Source organism: Phoenix dactylifera, chromosome 2 (assembly GCF_051530095.1).
Source record: "Phoenix dactylifera cultivar Ajwa chromosome 2, Ajwa_hap1_PhDact_Kaust_v1.1, whole genome shotgun sequence".
NCBI lineage: Eukaryota > Viridiplantae > Streptophyta > Magnoliopsida > Arecales > Arecaceae > Phoenix > Phoenix dactylifera.
In genome coordinates, this window is record NC_143191.1 from 47,970,604 (window position 1) to 47,989,528 (window position 18,925).

The 18,925-nt window shown below is 36.0% G+C and overlaps 1 protein-coding gene and 1 long non-coding RNA gene across 5 annotated transcripts; both read right to left on the reverse strand.

The window, feature by feature from the left end:
• Positions 1-6,703, reverse strand: LOC120105257 (uncharacterized). Of its 4 annotated transcripts, none has more exons than XR_016399525.1 (6): positions 6,286-6,703; positions 6,123-6,197; positions 3,699-6,025; positions 2,339-2,625; positions 542-2,231; positions 1-348 (listed from the first exon to the last, which is right to left on the reverse strand). It is a non-coding gene; the product is annotated as an uncharacterized LOC120105257 (long non-coding RNA). The 4 variants fall into 4 exon arrangements; XR_016399524.1 differs by having other exon boundaries at positions 542-2,237; XR_016399523.1 differs by having other exon boundaries at positions 542-2,237; positions 2,339-2,419; positions 5,804-6,025; positions 6,286-6,697.
• Positions 6,704-7,917: 1,214 nt separating this feature from the next.
• Positions 7,918-14,531, reverse strand: LOC103717117 (uncharacterized). Its single transcript, XM_088716711.2, has 3 exons — positions 14,205-14,531; positions 8,485-9,478; positions 7,918-8,145 (listed from the first exon to the last, which is right to left on the reverse strand). The coding sequence occupies exons 2-3, from the start codon at positions 9,408-9,410 to the stop codon at positions 8,109-8,111; spliced, it is 963 nt and encodes a 320-aa protein (XP_088572837.1). The 5' UTR covers positions 9,411-9,478; positions 14,205-14,531; the 3' UTR covers positions 7,918-8,108.
• Between the last annotated feature and the right edge of the window lie 4,394 nt (positions 14,532-18,925).

Consider the following 18,925-nt stretch of genomic DNA (forward strand, 5'->3'; position numbering starts at 1 on the left):
GAATAAGAACAAGCCTATTTTCTAGTATAAGATGGGATATCTCCCACAAGGAATAAGCCACAACTTCTTGAAGTTTGGCAAGATTTTGAGAGGATATCCCCTTACTTGGGGATATCTTCCACTTATTCGGTAATCAAATAAAGAAAAAGAAAAGTTCCAATACGGCAGAACGTATTCAAGTCCCCAATCGAACAAGAACATCATAGATTATAGCACCTTGGTACCAAATATCTCATCCGGTTCCACTCTACCTCTTGCCTTCGTCCGGTTGCACACTTCTGCCTTCTTCTTTCCTTCCGAGCAACAGAAACATCCAAGCAACGTCTGCTTTAGCTTCACCAAGAATTCCTTCTCATCAACAAAGAATGCAATAAACCATCAGAAACTTACCGGTGCATGCTGGAATGCATCACAACACGTAATACAAATGGATTGGTCACAACAATTCAACCCCTGAAGCACAACAGAATGGAACCATCGCATGTAAAATAGTAACACTGAAAGTTTTAATCAAAAAGAACCGCAAACAATTTCATGTAACCTTTAATAACGTTTTCTGTAAATCCTAGTTGCTGGCAGAACAGGACAGAACATTGCATGAGAAGATAATTAAAGCCAACCCTAACTACTAGAAACGGAGAATACACAGGTATATATCCACTTAATTACACTGAGCTATATACACAAGAAACTTTTAGCGTGCATTTGGAGTTTGGCGATCATACCATCATCAATTCATCATCCCTTTGATACATATGCATTCATAAGGGGCCCAGGTTGTACCAAATACCAAAAACTTACTGAATAAGCAAACTACTTGCCTAGTTGCCAAAAATGTTCCCGTGGTAAAAATTAAAAAACCTTTGCTCCAAGGAAAAATAGTTTGGCCCATTGGTATTACTTGCCAAGTTGTTGAAAATGTTCATATTGTGAAAAACTGCTCCTCAAACCTTTAATTGCTTGGCTCCAAGATTAGTTTGGTGCATGTCAGCCATTGCACGCAGCCTTGAAGTGATATTTGTCTATAGTAGAATAGATGTGGCCCACATCGACATGGTTATTAAGTACATCCCTAGTACATAGGAGCAAAGTAAATGTCCATAATACATAGATGTACACACACACACACACACACACACACACATATATATATGTGCATGCGGGGGAGAGAGAGAGAGAGAGAGAGAGAGAGAGAGAGAGAGAGAGAGAGAGGTATGACATCATGTTTTGGAATCCCAGTATACTAAAGCATTTATCTAGAGTAATGCAAAAAAAAAGGGGTCTTGAAATGGCTCTTTGACTGATATTATACATGATAAGTTAAAAAAATAAAAAATAGACATATAAATAAAAAAGGAAAGAGAAAAAAGAAAAAGATAGAAGGAAGATGCATTAATTTATCTTAATGGAATAACTCCATAAACTATTAAGTGCATGAAGGTAGTTCCAAACTGGTGGGCCTTTAGCAAGCGACAGATAAACATCAATGTTCAAGAAATAGACTTTTACCTTAAGTTTACATAATTGATATAATTATATGGATAAATGCAACTGCTTAGTGTTAATATAATTTACTTCCTTATCCCAGATGCCACAATGCACTAACAAACAAAAACTTGAAGACTGCACCAACCATACTAAATAAAAGAAGAATCAAGTCTTTAGAAATGCTAAAATATTATAGATAACAGGCAGGAGAGCAGGTCAACCATATGTGGGAACTCAAACAGCACTAAAGACAAGCATTGTCTCATCTACATAGGATTGACAATCTAAAGGGAGGTTCACTATAGGAAAAGAAGATAAAATTAAAAGACCAAGCACATTTGTGTAGCAGGTATTATCCTTCAACAAACACGCATGCATGCTTGCTTGTATACTTATATGTATCTGTGAATATGTGTATGTATGCATATATTAGATGGTTCCTGGAAAACTCCCAGAACCAAGTTGTACATGTCATTTCCAGATTTATCCATGCTCACATAAGCTAAAGACTAGTAGGAAAGACCGAAATTGCAGATTATCAACCAATTGTCCATATAACATAGCTCTTTTTTGATTCTAAATAGGCAACTTAGCTCACACAGTCACCATGAAGAGGGAAGAGAAAGAAACAAATTCCATGGTTGCTTTAGTTGATTTGTACGAAGAGCATGCTCTCCTTTTACTCCATTAAAAAAAGTGGTTCCCATGATTGGATTTGTCTGGATTTCAGCTGGAACTCCTTTCTGTACCTTAAAAGGAAAAAACAAAAGAAACACGAACTTATTAATTTTTTACACTGTTTGCACATATAAAAATGCAAGGGCAATTTATGTACAGACATATAAAGCACCTCTCTACATGCAAGTACCTTCACTTCAGCGTTTTTGACATGTACATATATGCATTCAATGAAGTGGAGTCAGTCACAGACCTGAAAAAACAGATGTACCATACTTTTCAAAGAATTGGGTCAACAAAACATATATGGTATATCTCCGAGAAAGAAATTGGGCCAAAAAAACAGATATGATATTAAGGTTCTAAAGATTGCAATAACCAATTGCTCCACATCATACAAAGCACAATGTCCGAATTGACTGGCTGTTCCAACTTGGTTGATTAGGTGAATATTTAGGTCTTGTTTGGGGAAGCTTTTGGAGGGCCAAAAAGTACTTTCTGGCACTCCAAAAGTACTTTTAGATAAAAAATGGTGTTTGGTAAAATTTCGGAAAGCTGGTTCAGCTTTTGCGGGAAGCTAAAAACAGCTTTTGGGAAGAAGCTCCAATTTGGAGCTTTTTGAAAACGTTGTTTTCAGCTTTGTCGGAAAGCTGTTTTTTGTATCAAAATACCCTCATTTAAATCATACTTTTTTTCCCCAAAATCCTCACCCCCCCTCTTACTCTCTCACCCATCCTCGCCCTCCCCCTCTCTATCTTCTTCTTCCTCTCAACGTCGCCGCCTCTGTTCCTTCTTCTTCTTCTTCTTTCTTTTTTTTTTTGTTTTGGGAGCTCGTGGCTGCCCATGGTGGCAGCCACCATGCCGGCCACCACCCATGGCCGGCGACCCCTCTATATTTCAATGAAATAAAATAATAAAAAAATAAATAAATAAAATAAAAAAATGAGTGAGTGGCAAATAATCTGATCTAAATAAATAAATAAATAATATTAGTAATTAGTTAACCAATTTTATCACCTAGTTAGAAAATTTGTTAGAGAGATAAATAGTCATTAGAAGGATGAAAAATTAATTTACACTAATAATTATAATATTTTATATATTTATTATTGTATTATACTATAAATATAATATTATATTATATTATATCATAATACATTGATGTGTTATGTTAAATAATTTAATATTATATTAAATTATTATTCTATAATACATAATGTTATAGTACTATATTATAATAATATTATATTATATTACATTAATATTATACTATATCATATATTTATATATTAATACATATTATATTCTATTATGCTCTGTTGTATAATACTGGTAATGTCCTTTATGATCATTTTGTCACACAAAAGTACTTTCTCAGTTTGTTTACCAAACATATGTTAAAGTGTCACAGCACTTTAGAAATGTAGTTACCAAACAGCAAACAGCTTTTTATAAACGCTCTGCTTCAGACAGCTCTCTCTACTTCCAAAAGCTCTACTACCAACAGCTCCCCCAAATAGGGCCTTAGTCACTGAGGCTTAGGCATGTCCACAGAAAAGAAGATTTTTTGAAAATATTAGTCCAAGACAATGTATATGTGGCATAACCCCACAATGGAAACATGCTATGATGCCACAGTGAACAATGATGAAATAACAGTTCGTGAGTCCTTTTGACCTAGTCAGGCTAATGTGGAATATTTATTAAAAAAAAAGAATGCAGGCCCTAGAGCAGGGGTAAAACTCTAGCAAATTCAGATAAATAACATTTATTTAGATTTTACAAGATTCAAAAATTCTCATACCTGGATAACATAGACAATTCTGAAGATCTGCAATGTTTAAATTCCAGTAAAATAGTTGTATACTCATATTCTCAGCCCAGAACAGTATAATTTTGAAAATTTCTGCAAAAATTTCTGGCAATCAACTAGAACAATCTTCCTCAGGCTGCATAAAAGCAACCTATTGCTCTTGAAGTATCAAACTGGTGTTTGAACTTTTAAGGGTAAATTCTTCCTAGTTAACCAAATTTATTTCTATTGCCGGAGGAAAATAATATGACTGACAGGGATCCATGTTTTTCTAAGTGATATTTGGTCCTTATATATAGTTCAATACACACTTGAAGCCACAAGAAATCTTCTTCAGGGGAAACCAGAACATTGACACAGATCTAATGTAGAGAGTTTCATATTCTGTCACACTGCATGAATCTTGCAAGAATATAATTTTGATCAGTATAGAACTTGCAAGAACATAATTTTTATCAGATGGAAACAAAGAAGTATCTTTATGTTTGTCCCATATAGAATCATTAACCAACGTCACTTTTTTCACAGCATTGTAGCATCATGGAGCATAACTTCAACACATAAAGATATTGGATCATAGTAGCATTCCTCATCTATCAGAATGACTCCTTTTCACAGTAAACAAATAGCTCTTATCCTTCTGAATTAGTGTTCGCACACTTCCCGCCGATTGATCATAACAATTTCTAAGATACAGACTAGCACATTACAATGTTAATATTTGGCTGAAGTACATAGTTTGTTTTATTTAAAATTTTAGCATAGGATGGGAACAAGAAATGATTTCTTCAGGTTTGAAGAAATAATTTTCCCGGGAATGCTAATAGGGAATGAACAATGGAACATTAAAAATCAACAGAGTCTTGATAAAAATAAATTATTGAATAATTGTTAAATGATAATGTCCACACAAAATTAACCGATCTGTTAATAAATGTTTGACATAACATGAGTAATTGAATGAAAGATATTTTTCTCTAAGTTCACTCTGTCATAGTTCTTATTGCTGTTGCTGCTGCTTTTGGTGCTGAATTACCATCGATCCGGTCATCTTGGTCTAGAGCTTGAAAACATGAAATTAGTTTAAAAGCCACTAATAATACATTCCAGATGTGGCTATCATGAGCTCTTCAGACTTCCTCAACATTGTCAGTTCTACACATAAAGCTAAAAAGTCATGAAAGTTATTTACAGTCAGCAGCCAACTTCATAATTTCCTATTCAAGTTTATTTCTAAAATATAAATCCCTATGACCTTCCACACTTTAACATTTAAACAACATTAATGGAAGAATATGTGCTAATGCCATCAAGTAATGAACAGACACATAAGATCTGAAGTCGATGCCAAATTATAAGGTGTTAAGCTAATTCCCTACTCACATCAAACTGGCTCCTGAAAAAACAAGGTTTGCCTCACCAATCATGCCTGAAGGAGGCACTCGGGCCACATTTAGAAAGGATGATAGTTGGGACATATCTAGTGCCAAATCTATGCTTCTTACTGAAATTTGCGCACCAAAATAACAAGTAAAAAAGTACTCAATGAAATTTTCTTTAGAGCAAGAGCTTTGAACAGAATGAAGAAGATAATTTTCAAGTGAACAAAACAGGTTTTAGCCACGCCACCTGACACGCCTTAATTGAAATTAAAAAAAAATCGTAAGGTACTAAACTGCATATTAATTGAAAGAAATAAGTTAAACTGGAACATTATACTCCCCAAAAAAATTTCTAATTAGGGAAACATCAACTTGAGAGTAACTTTCCAACCTAAACTAAAGAAACAAAAAAGCAGGAAAACAAAAAAATCAAACTTTTTACCTGACAGAGAAGGCACGTCTTTTGCCCTGAAACCCTTCAAATGAGCATTGACTCGAACATATATCTCATCTCTTTATTATTGCTCAAAGAAAACCCAAACAGCGCAAATCCATCAAAGCACGATCAAGAAAGTAGATATCGGGAACCAATCAATTAAAAGCACCAATCAACAACGCTTACTAGACAGCAACCACTTCATTCGCATCTGAGATTTCATTTACCCTACGCAATTGGTTGAATGAGGGATGCATACCAGTGAGCATTCGATGGAGAACGATGGAGCAAACAACAGATTTTATCAGGCGAAAGGTTTTCTCACCATCTATTTATGTCAATCCGCCCCATGCCGTCGTCAAGGGCGAAGGAGGTGTCGCCCAACCTGCAGCAGCTCGACCTGCACCAAGAGCAAAAAAAAAAGGAGATTAGGGTTAGGGTCAAGGATTTCCGAGAAGAAAGAAGCGGGGAGGAGAGAATGCCGTTACGCCGGCGATTTCTGAGCTATTGACGGTGAGGGTGGACTTGTCGTCTCTGGCATGGTAGGCTTCGGCGCTCCGCTTCACGGTTACCGGGAGGGCGCCTGGGAGGCGCGGGAAAAGCGACGGAGCCCGGATCATGGCGGGCCGTTACAAGCCGCGCGGGTCGGACAATCCCATTGGCTGCCAAAACCGTCAGGCCCAAAGAAATCTTATAACGGCCTATTCCAATTGCTTTCCATAGTAGAGTACTTAAATTGTCACCATTATCACACAGGGTAATGATATTATTCGAGTGGAGTAGAATGTTATTCTATTATTTAAATATCAAATTTTACATAAATATTTTTTTAAAAAATTAATATGTATATAATATTTATTTTATTATTTTATTTATTTTTTATTTTTATTTTTGTATATGTACTTACAGAATCTATAGCATCATTAAAAATTAACAGTTTCAAATTAAAATAATAAAATAATTTTAATGCATAAATATGTAAAAAAATATTGGTAGAAAACAAGAAATTAATTTTAAATTTTATTTTATTTTTAATTAAAATAAATATAATTTTGTATTAGAGATATTTGTAAAAAATAGTATTTTATAAAAATACAGAAATAAATATAATTTTTTTAAAAAATATTCACATAAATGTAAATTATTAAAAAGATATTCGTAAAAAAAAATCCTACTAATTTATTAGACAACCATGATGAAGTAGAAGCATTTTAAAACCATTTTTTTGAAGATATGGATAGAGGCCACTGAGGTGGTAACCTAGTAAGAGCATAGCCTTACTTCCAACCAAGTTATTCCGGATTCGAAACACACGGACATCGATTAAATTGTGGCGAACGGATGCTTTCTACTCGGACACGAGATCTGAAAGAACGTATCGTTCTTCTAGTAGCCTCGATGGTGCCAGATGTGACATACTCACACATGGTATTCGTGTCGGAGCCCAGAAGAGTAACTAAGTCGGACCCATGGGTGGAAAGGATATGAGTAAAATCGGCCAAGATGCCCAATATACGATCATTTCTGCCCACATCGAATATTTTTCTGACGGAGTGAAGGCTGCTACGCGGAAATAAGCTTGTCTCTTCCTCCACCTTTTCCTCTTTTTTCTTCAGAAGAAGAAAGAAGAAGATGCGGACAGAGACAGGCATAGACAGCCCCCACATGACATGACCAACCACACAAGACTCTTCTATTTTTATTTTTGTGGAACAAGAATGAGGCTAGAAATTTCTTTAATTTTTAATTACCGGAGTCCTAACAGGCTACTAAAAATGGCCGTCGGGTTGAATGGGCGGACCGAACTTACCATGCGGTACGATCTCAGATGAGCTCATTATAATTTTCTCCCAAATAAAAACAAAACATCATGCCTTAATTCCACATCGCATCGCACTTGGGAAATATGGCGCAGCACAATTTGATTATAGAGCCGGCATCATGTCTTAATTCCCCAATTTGTCTGGATCAAGTCAGCGGCCATTAACCAGCTTCTCCAGTATTGCCTTGCGAGTCTCAGATTCCCAATAGAATTTTCGCATGCAGGGGGGAGCTCCATCCATCTTTCCATCGGCTTAACTCAGAGATTCGGCTTACAATAACAAAGGAAGGAGAAACAGTCGACAAATTGTAGACACTAAATTTGCTGAGGACTGCATACAATACAATAGCATATTCATATGCACAAACAAATGTCATAGACATCCTATAGCAGCAAAAGAGAATGAAATCTGGATGTAAGAAGATAAAAGAAAGACCCCACAGTGCAGTGGACGCCTTGGATGCTGTGGATGCCTTGGACGCTTGCTCGTCAAGGATCATAAAAACGAGATCTGCGCCTTGCATATCTGTTCAAGATTTTGCAGAAGACATAAAATATCAGCCAAAGTAACTAGAAACCAACAAATAGAGTCATAACCGCAGAGAAATAGTCCAATCCATCAATCTTTATATTACTGATCCTTTGCCATGCTTGAATTCTGGAGGGGAAAAAACAAGCATTTTGATGGGGGGTGGGTGGGTTGATGGATTAAAGATGCATAACAGAAACTCAATATTTCATCTCAATTTGGTTTGGCATGTGCCTCATCAGTGAACCAAATCAAATTATTGCAGTGGAAAGACTATCTTTACATTCCAGCACAATCGATGCCTAAAGTATAACACAAAAAGAAATTTAAACAAACCTGTAATGGCTGGGGATTCTTCTGGATGCTGCACCACCACCACCACCACTGGCGGCTCCTAGATACTCGTCATCGATTTCATCAAATCTGTATTCTCTTATGTCTACAGATCTTGTAGAAGCCTCATCCATATTTGAACCATCAGAGCTTGATCGGCGGCTGCTTCTCCTTTCACTTCTTTCACTCCTTCCTGATCTCCGTCGGTTTCTTGAAGCCCTACAGTTTGCAAACAACATGCAGGAGGTCCACCACTTGCGTCTATTCCGGTGGAATTCGTCGTACTCGTCTCCTGTCTCTTCATCTCCATACTCGATTACATAGTCCCCCAAAACCACACCATGAGGTACTTCTGCATGTATGGTGCTCAAGACATCTATGATCTCTGAGGACTGCTGGAAATTTTCCCAATCTTGTTGTCTTGCAGGGTCTATTTCAGAAGGACGTGAATGGGGGTGTTTTAATTGAGCGTGCTTCTGCAGCTCAAAAAAGTTGCCAGCATATGAACAGTATTTCTCTTGGCAGCACCTTTTCTTCATGTTCAGATGCAGACGGGCCTCATCAAGTACAATCCATCCTATTACATCTCCTCTACACAGTGGGCAGGTTGGTCGGCTGTTGGGGCTCGATGGGATCTCTTGAAAGCTTTCAAGAGAAGTCTCATTGGTAGTTGATGGAACTTTTGCCACGGCAGGCAACCCATATGCACTCTTAAAACGACTGAGACAGTTTGAGTGGGTGTGATCTGTATCACACATGAATGGTCGACACCCCTGATCATATGAGGAGCACTGCAGTAAAACTCCATTGTGTGGGAAATCCAAACATATTGGGCACGTCACATCTTCCCAATTACCATCCAACTGTATGTCTTCCAGGTTCAATGAGTTCTGCTTGATACCTCTCTTCTGACTAGTGCCTGAAGCCATACAAAGCTTTCTTAAACAAACTTTACTGCCATGGAAAGTACATTTGGCTAAAATGTGACTGGATGAACCTGCATACGAAATCAAGCAAAAAGACTTGTGAAGTCTTTGAATAGCAAGGGTCATAATAAGAATTCAATCTTTTACATATACAAAATTTCAGAAAACATTATTAGCACTAGAGTTTACTGATAACTAAATGGTTGCAATTATATATCATATACTCATAGGTATGACCATGTATTTGATCTACAAAGAATGAACATTCCAACCTGGTGAGTCACTTTATTATCGCTTCACAAGATGCAAAATGAAGAAGCTGGATAAGTGACGGTAAAACTCCTTGCTATCAGTTGCATGTCAAATTTACCCAGGCTTCTTCCATCATGAATCAGCTACTTGTATAGTATGCATCACCAACAAATATCCCAGGTAATTTTCTACTTAATATCATGATAATTACCTACTTAATATTCTTACCATATGGCATGAAAGGGAAGGACTGGTTCAATGATTTTTCAACACAAAAAACAATCTGAGTCTGCCTGAATTTCATTGCAAGCTTCCATGAAAGTGCAGCTTGAATAAGTTTAAGGTGAGCATGCTATACAGTGCAATAGTCTGATGTTTCATTTTCACTCGTATACCTTTTTGTCTGTAATAGCTGAATTACAACCTACACAATAACAATCATCAATAAAGTAAAAGTCATCCTATTTTATTAATTGTTAAAATTTAGTTTAGTTAGATTATATTAACTCCTGCTCACATATGATACAAAAAATTATAATAATCCATCTAAAATATGTTTATTTATGAAACACCTATCTTATAGTACCCACCAAGTTTCCTCCGATGATGACTTGATTTGTTACTATACCACAGATAATGTTCAAGCACACATCAACATCCAAATATCCACTTAATAAAATTATTCCTTGCGATCATATTAAACACAGCATATATCATCAACTTCCATCAGTAAGAACTTACATGCATTTATCGAATTTGATAGTTAAAAATCCTCTCCAACATCTATCAACAATCTATCAAGTGCAAGTTACAATTTAATTTGAAAAAAAAAAAGGAGACTTCCTCTATTTTCTTGATTAATCCACCAGATATATTTATATCAAAAACTAAATAAAAGGATAGTTTTCAAATGAGTTAAAATGTTAAATCATCAAACCATAACACCATTTATTACTCGTAGGAAGTAAGATGTGCCAACTGATTTCCACAGATAGATGGAATATTCCTCAAAACTTTAAAAAAGTCTCTAATTTCGTGATATTTCACTGGCCAAGTGATTCTCCAAATCATTCTTAAACAATCAAATTGTTCACCAGCTATTCAACTGCTCAGAAGTTACTCATGAAATATTCACCACTCATCCATGAAACACTCCTAACAAATTTATGTAACAAAAGCAACCTGTTGACGTTGCAATTATTTTCTGATAAAGTCTTATTGATAATAATAATGATGATGATTAATAAGGTTGCTTGCATTAACAAATAACATAATCTCACCATAAATCCACCACCCCTATCCCACGCACCCCACCCCCCCCCCCCCCTTCCCCCAACCCCCAAAAAAGGGAGAAACAAGAAAAGCAAAGCAAAACATACAGACACAACACACACACAAAAAAAAAGTTATTGAAGAAAGACCTTAACAAATTAAACAAAATCTTCATGAATGCAGTAGATTATTAGTGGCATATAAAATATCTAACTTATCTGTATTTATTACTAAATACTAAAGATATTACATAAAGATTGTCTTGTTGAGCTTCATGGATACAAATAGGTGAACAAACTAACACATAATGCTTAAGCAGAATTTGTTCCTTTTTTCTTAGACAAAAATTTACTATTTTTAAAGTTCACTTGTAAGGATCATTTTCAAGATTACTACTGGAAATGGATGAAATGCCATTCAAAAATAACTAATTCACAACATGGAAAAAAGATTGTGTCAGCACTACTCCAACTAGTGAATGAAATAACTAATTTTGCTGAACAGATTCTTTACACCATTCTTGCTGCTACAGTTTTTTTCATCTCCAAATTTAGAGCACAAGCATGTTTGGAACATGCAAAATCACACAATACAACTTTGTATTATACATGAATATGCTTGTGACATAGCATGTAACTTTCACACCACAGAGCTATTTGAAATATGGGGCATAATTTTCATGCACGAGTTTCCAGACAATGAGTTTAGGGCAGCTGCCTTGGTATTATCCTCTTAATTTGTCCAAAGAGCAAGTGGCTGTCTAGGACTGATAAATATTAGGTGTTCGCTGTCATGCCTAAAGTGTAGAAAGTGACTTATAAACATAAAGATTGTACCCATACTGTAACTAGTCTATTATTTTACCAATATATTTAATTTTATTACATAATTGTTAGTTTACTGCTGCTATTTTTATATAGCATGCTACGTCTCTATTTGGTAACATACCAAATAAATTGGAAAAGTTAAGGACAGAATTGTGAAAAGAGGAAAGGTAGGAAAAGGTGGCTAGGCTAGGCAGCAGAACATGTTAAAGTCTTGAAGGAAGCTGATAATGGCATAAGGAGACTCTGGGATTTGAACCTTGACACAGCAAAGAACTGGTGTTTAGGCCAAGTTATCTCATAGTGAAGATTTTTTGAAAAAAGGAAGCGAGGATGTGGTTCTATAAGGTGATGAAGCCTTGCTGTTCCCCCTATCAGAAATTTAAATTCTCTCATTATTTATATGCTTTTGATGTGAAATTTTTTAGTTAAAAGAGTGGAAAGGTAGAAAAATGTCATTATGCAACATTATTTTAGGGTGACACGTGCCATGACTGATAACAAGTTGTACTCTCATGCAGAAAACTACAAATTTGGACATAGCATACTAGGGGAAGTTAACTACAATCTCAACATGAGTTCATGCTATACCCTTCAGAAGTTGTTTCAGAAGCACCAAGTTTCCAAGAATCCAAGTGTTTGCATGGCCAGCGACCTTAAGGAAAATAACCACCTAAGATGACCATTTAAAGAAACCTATGTTAAAGTATACTTAAATACAGACGGTATTTACATTCACTCAAAGTGTAATTATCAGTTAATTCAAAAAGAAACGTCCAATGCATGTGGGATTTCCTGAGTCCTTAAAAACAGTTCTGTTCTACCCACTAAACATTTTGTAGCCACCAAACACTATCAATCATATTTTATATACCCATGCATCCAAGTTTCCCTTGCAATTTGAAGTCACCATCTGCAATTTTGTTCCCTTCCAATCGATATGATATTATCACATAGTACCTTTCAGAGGTCCCTCGAATGTCAAGAAGTATTCAATTATTTACCTGATTAATAATGTCCGGTACCCTGGTACTATGATCACTTTAACCCTTTAATTTCCTTCCAATTAGTGCTCTGGATTATTTCATTGCTACAGAACAATTTTCCTTCCCCTTCCAATAATGTCCTCATTCCATCTTCTTTTAAAAATTGCTCCGCCCTAAATCCATCTCCCCTTTTAGACATTCTAATTGTCAATTGTCTTATGCCCGCCATTTATTTTGCTGAACTTTTCTCTACCATATCAGATTTCATCTAACTTCATGCTTCAATTACTCCCATTTTCCTACCTTGCCCCACCCGTCTTGGAAAAATTTGCCTATCCGCTAGCTGATTCTTTGTTATGAGAGGTGCCCTCAAGACAAATTTAAACACATCGATTTCCCTCACTTCAATACAAACAACCATCTATGCTCTTCCTTTCTTGAAATGATAGGTGATATTGCAATCCAAGCAACCATTCTATGCAAATCTGCAAGCCCCAGAAACTCAACAACCTTATCAGCAACCCTAAGTTCACACTCATGGATATCCTTCCACATCATCTCATTATATAAAAAGGACTTGCTTTAAAAAAAATTTAAAATGACAACATGCCAAATATATCATTGCTTCAAATAGGCTTAATAAAGTGACAAGGACCCTTGCTAGTTATAAAGGGAAAAAAGGAATGTCCTCTGTATAGTGTATGCACATGAATCACTTGGTTAAAACATAGCTCACTGTAAAAAGCACAATCCAGCATGTAACAAGAATTCAGTAACATAGAATAGTTAGTTCCAACTGAAAACTATAGCAGAAATAATTCATGCCATTAGGCTTCCACACACGTGCAAGAAAAGCCGATGCATAAGTGCCAACAAAATTTACGAGCAAAAGGGAGCTGTATAAATTAACCAACACGAGTATAGCTTGGTCTTAATCTAATTCTGATTCTTCCATGATGAAGTACTGTAAAAATTAATCAATCACTCAGCAAGCGCTATTTCAAACTCGATACTTGAAGATATCCTTAAATCAAATCCATGCAATTTAAAATTAGGAGCATTGCCTAAACCACTTGACACATAATCTAAGTAATTCACCTCAATACTCCAATTACAAATTACTGCAAGATAAATCAAGACAAAACAAAAGGCAATCCTACTTGACGAATTCACAAACACAAGCACACAAATCCAAAATCGAATCATCATCACAGCATCGCCAATCATTCAATTCCTCAAATCACAAAACCAAGCCGTAAAGCCAAGGTAGCCCGCCAAGCCAAGAAAGCCCACAAATAGCAAACAGAATATGAAAACCCTAGAATCGGAAAGAAAAGATCAAAGTCCAAACAATTATCACTGATAACTTCTCAAAAAAGGAACCGAATTAACGAAGAAAAAGCTAGAGCGAACTCAAAAAAAATAAAAATATAGTTTTTCCATCAGAGGAAGCGAGAACGAACCTTCTTCTACCCTTGGAGAACTTCCACATGGGAGGGAAAACGGGGGATTGCGGGTCGGAACCTGGGAAGAGAATTGAACGAAACCCTAACCCTAGATCTCTATGGCGTGCAGGAAAGGGAAAGAAGAGAGAAAGACGGAACGGAAGGAGGACAGAGATCGAAAGAGAGAGAGAGTCGGAGAAGAAAAGTAATTAATATTAATATTATCATTATTATATTTAAAAGAAAGAAAGCAATAGAATAAAGAAGGGAAGAGCCTGGGAAAAATGGCTGCTCTCCGGATTCGGAGGCCCCCAAAAGTCGTTTTTACGTAGAACAATCTTATCCTTTTTCTTTAATAATTTAAAGGGATAAAAAGAGCAAGAGAAACTGTTGCTGACTTCGGTAATCACTCACGTGAGACGCACGTGTGATTGCAGCGCTGAATGGACCTGTGATCCAAGTCAAGCCAAGGGTTCTTCCAGGAACCTGAGGTCTTGTCCATCTTAGGTAGGTGGCCAATACTCGGTTGGTGTTGGGAGAATTTTAGAAAGAATATTCTGAGACCTTGACCAAATAAAAGTAAATATCAATCAGTATGGTGTATATTTTGCCATATTAATTATGATTTTTAATGGCAAATAAAAATATCTCTAATTTTGTGGAACAAAAATTTCAGAATCTCAAAAAAAAAAAAAAAAAGCTCCCCCAAATTAATCAAAAAAGTAAGAATAACCATGTTGACTTATATCATAGGATATGCATATCAATTAATATTAGCCAAGATAGCAAGCTTTGAAATTTCAAAATATCAAGCAAAATAATGTAACTAAGATTACTTCATATTTAGATATTAACAATGATAATTTTTGTTAAAATATTTGTAGAATAAGAGAAAAACAAAAGAAAAAAAAGAGAAAAAAGTGATTTTAATTTTTTGTTTTGTCATATTTGGTACATCTCAGAGGTTATATATACTTGTGTATAGACTTCATACAAGAAAAATAATATAGGCTAATATAAGATCATACTAACAATAAAAAATATTACTTCCTGATATAAGTTGTTATGTGATCCCTTAAAGCACTCTAACAAGAACATGCTAATAAAAAAATAATAATATAGGTTGATATAAAATTATTAAAAAAATATTATAAATGATACAAGTTGTTGCGTGATTTCTAAAATTATACTAATAATTTTAAATTATTTAATAAAAATATTTCTAAATTCACAAAAGAAATATTGTAGAACCTCTTTTGTTCTATTGATGCCAAATTGTTTAACAAAAAAAAAAACATATTGACTGATACACTGGGACATGCATATCAATTAATATTAGTCAAGATAGGTAGAGTTGAAATTTCCGATATCTAGCCTTAATTATCACAGGTTTTGTTGGTTTTCAGTGGAGCGTTTAGCTCAGAACAAGTTCTAGTCTTGCTGTTTTTTTTTTCTTTCCTTTTCTTTTGTGTGTGTAAACGAGAGACCAAGACAAAAGATATTAATAAGACGAACGCTAGAGATGAAGAAAAAAGATGGGAATATAGCTAGATTCTAAGATTCCGTAGAAATGCTGCAAATGCAAATGCATTCCCTTTTCTAAGATCAAGTACGTGTCCCACCATTTTTTTTAAAAAAAAAAGGAAAAGGAAAAGGAGAATGGACGAATCATGAACATCACAATATGACAAGAAGAGCACACGAAGAAAGGCCATTGGGTTTTGTTGCTGCTTACTTTTTCTTCCAATATAAATAATCAAATGACATCATTGATAGGACGGCAGGCACAGCCGTTTCAATAATCTATTCTATGCTTGAAGATTTAATAGCTCGGTGGCCGGTGGCCCTGTCATCTTAATGCTTAGCGATTGTGACAACCATTATGTGAAATGATCCCATGCGAAGAGAATTGGCGTCAAGATGAAGTATGATCGATGACCAGCTTTACCTACCATGCGAACCAACATGAAACACGAGCGCTAAGATGATATTCCACGCCTATCACAAAATACTCCTGGTATATCTTGGATCCAACCTCCTCCGATGTCATCTAATCAACCAATAGTAACTTGCCACATGGCTCCTACTAAAATGCGCCATAGAGCAATTTAAGGCTTCTCCAGCGGGCGATGGTTATATGTATGTAGATAAGCCCTGCGATAGTCGTAACATGCAGAACCGAGCACTTAAAAGGGCACGTTCCCCATACTCGATCACGGGCGCCAACCCTCATCCTATATAAATAGCATCTTGAGGATCTCCAAATACACTTGCTTTTACTTGTATTTTGCTACTCACACTTTTTTCAAATCTATGTTGTTTTTTGAAAATTCTTGCCTGATTTAGGCATAGAAGGATCTTCCGTCGAACAAACACCAACAATTTTCCGGTGTTTCTTCTCTTTGTTTTTAAGTCCGACAGCTAATATCGAGCAAACTTTTTCACCCAAGTACAACCATCTGAGCACAACATACCACGCGCTAGTTGTCTAGCCCGTTCGGTCTATTTAGCTCGAATTTTGGCGGCGATAACTGCCCTCACCAACACCTAGCGAAAGAAAACCTAGAACATTCACCTGGTAATACAGGCATACCACTCAGATTTTAAGCGCACAGACAAACAAACAAGATAGCTATATATATATATATTTTTTCAAATCTTAAAGAAAAAAAATTGAAACATGCTAAAGTGCACCCCTCTGATTGCCCTATCCTCCAATAGGACACCCCTCTATTCCTCTGTTGCACCAATCCCATCTGCCACATAGGATAGAAAGCTTAGTGAGGATCCATAACACTGTACCCTTTTCCTTTGGGTAGAGAATAGCTTGCCTGTTACGAAAATTCCGTTGGGAAGAACATTTTGATGCATATTTCCAAAATATAACTTAAAAATTTACGAGCGTGGAAAGCACAAAACAAGCATAACAGTTATGAATTAATTCCAAAGGAATCACCGAATGCACGGAATGGATTGGCGGGTGATGCGAACATGATGCCAAACCTGGCGGTTAACACGAGATGGGTAAAGCTTCAATTCTTCTGCCGGATTCCAAGAAAGATGGTATTGTTTCCCGTCCTCCAAGCAAGAGTTGAGGGTTTGGTTCTAAGTAGCCAACGGTTCCTTTATGAGCTTGGCCTGTCCCGGAACCCAGTTTCAAAAATCCTCACCGTTTCAAAAAAATTAAAAAATCAAAATAATCCCAAACATGTCTGATATGATGTAGTTCTAATTATATTGCGAAGTTGGGTAATGTTGCAGAATAAAATTTGAAGGGGTGAGAAAAAATTATACCCTGTGCTGCACAGGCATATAGACTATGGAACAAGAAGATTTTAGTGTTTGGTTGAAGAGAGAAGTGTAAAAAGAATAAAGTACATTGAATTTTATAGCATATTTAAATTCTATCAGAAAACAAAATTATCCTCCACTTTTTATTAGATTAAAAAGTAAATAAAAACAAAAAAAGATTAAGAAAAATAAGTTTCTACTTATTTCACGATATAACTATTCCATTAGAAAATGGTAAAATAGAGTTAACCGCTTATATTCCCACACGCCCATTCTTGTATCTTTATTTATTTTTTGATATAACGGCGGCTCACACCAGACGCGCATGACTACACCTAGCAAGATCAAAATGAAGAAGTCGATAGAAAGAGAAAGGAACAAACTCCAGACTCTTCAAAAAAAACTTTTCTAAATGGTGTGCAGCATAAGAGGCAATTCAGTCAGCAACACTTTTTGCTGTTTGGCCTCGATTCAACAATCAAACACACTATTTGAGTGGCAAATTTTTTTATTTCTATAAAAAAAAGATATTATTATTATTTTTTAAAATGGAAATTGCTTTTTTATTTTTGGTAGAAAGAGGACCAGCATCTTGATTATAAAATAAAGTATTATAGAGTCCCTAAAGATGGGACTTAGCAACTCTTGATCAGGAAAGATGTAATATAACTACAAACACAAAGACACCACTCAATCTACAGCTGAAACTAGGAATATTATATCAGCCACTCAGCTAACAAAATTGCTAATGGATAACACCAGCTACCCAAGTGGGTGTAGTGGGCCAAATAAACCCGCGATTTTGTATTGAGACCTGAATGCAGGGAGATATTTTTAGAACATCCTGAAATTCCTGAATTGAACACATCAGGCGACCAAACATCTATAGGAGCTCTGAGTCGAAACTTGGAAAAGAAAGCCAGGTTCTATCTCCACCACTAAATCATCCGTGAGAACAGCTCCATTAATTCTGCAGCCGCTCCAATACCCAGCAGAATACTTCAGCCTCCTGAAATAACAATAAAGCGTAATATGGTGCACATAAAGAAATTCCTTCCTTGAGATAAACACGTAACATCCCAGGTAATTCCTTCCTTGACAATTACTATCACATGAAATAACCATCAGTTGATTTGCTGGAGAATCACCTGGATAGATGCTAACTGAGAGAAATAGATTATGTCCCCTTGCAAAGCTCGATACGCCAATATAGTGTGCAGCTTGGTTTGCCTCTCGAAATGCATGCGATATGAAGCAAACTAAACAGGCTATCTTCCAAATCAGTAGGTTCTTCAAGATAGGAATATGTCGACATTGATGACTATAGTTAAGGCATCCCCTTCCAACCAATCCTGTTCTGCACTAAGATCAGTCACAACCATCTTCAGACCAATCCAAGCTGCAGTAAGCTCTGCATAAGGAATGGGGGAGACCGCCAATTTTCCACC

Coding starts and splice junctions, on each gene's coding strand:
- LOC103717117 (XM_088716711.2), bottom strand. CDS start 9,410: ATGGCTTCAGGCACTAGTCAGAAGAGAGGTATCAAGCAGAACTCATTG. Junction 8,146..8,484: donor AGAATCCCCAGCCATTACAG/GTTTGTTTAAAT, acceptor AATCTTGAACAG/ATATGCAAGGCGCAGATCTC.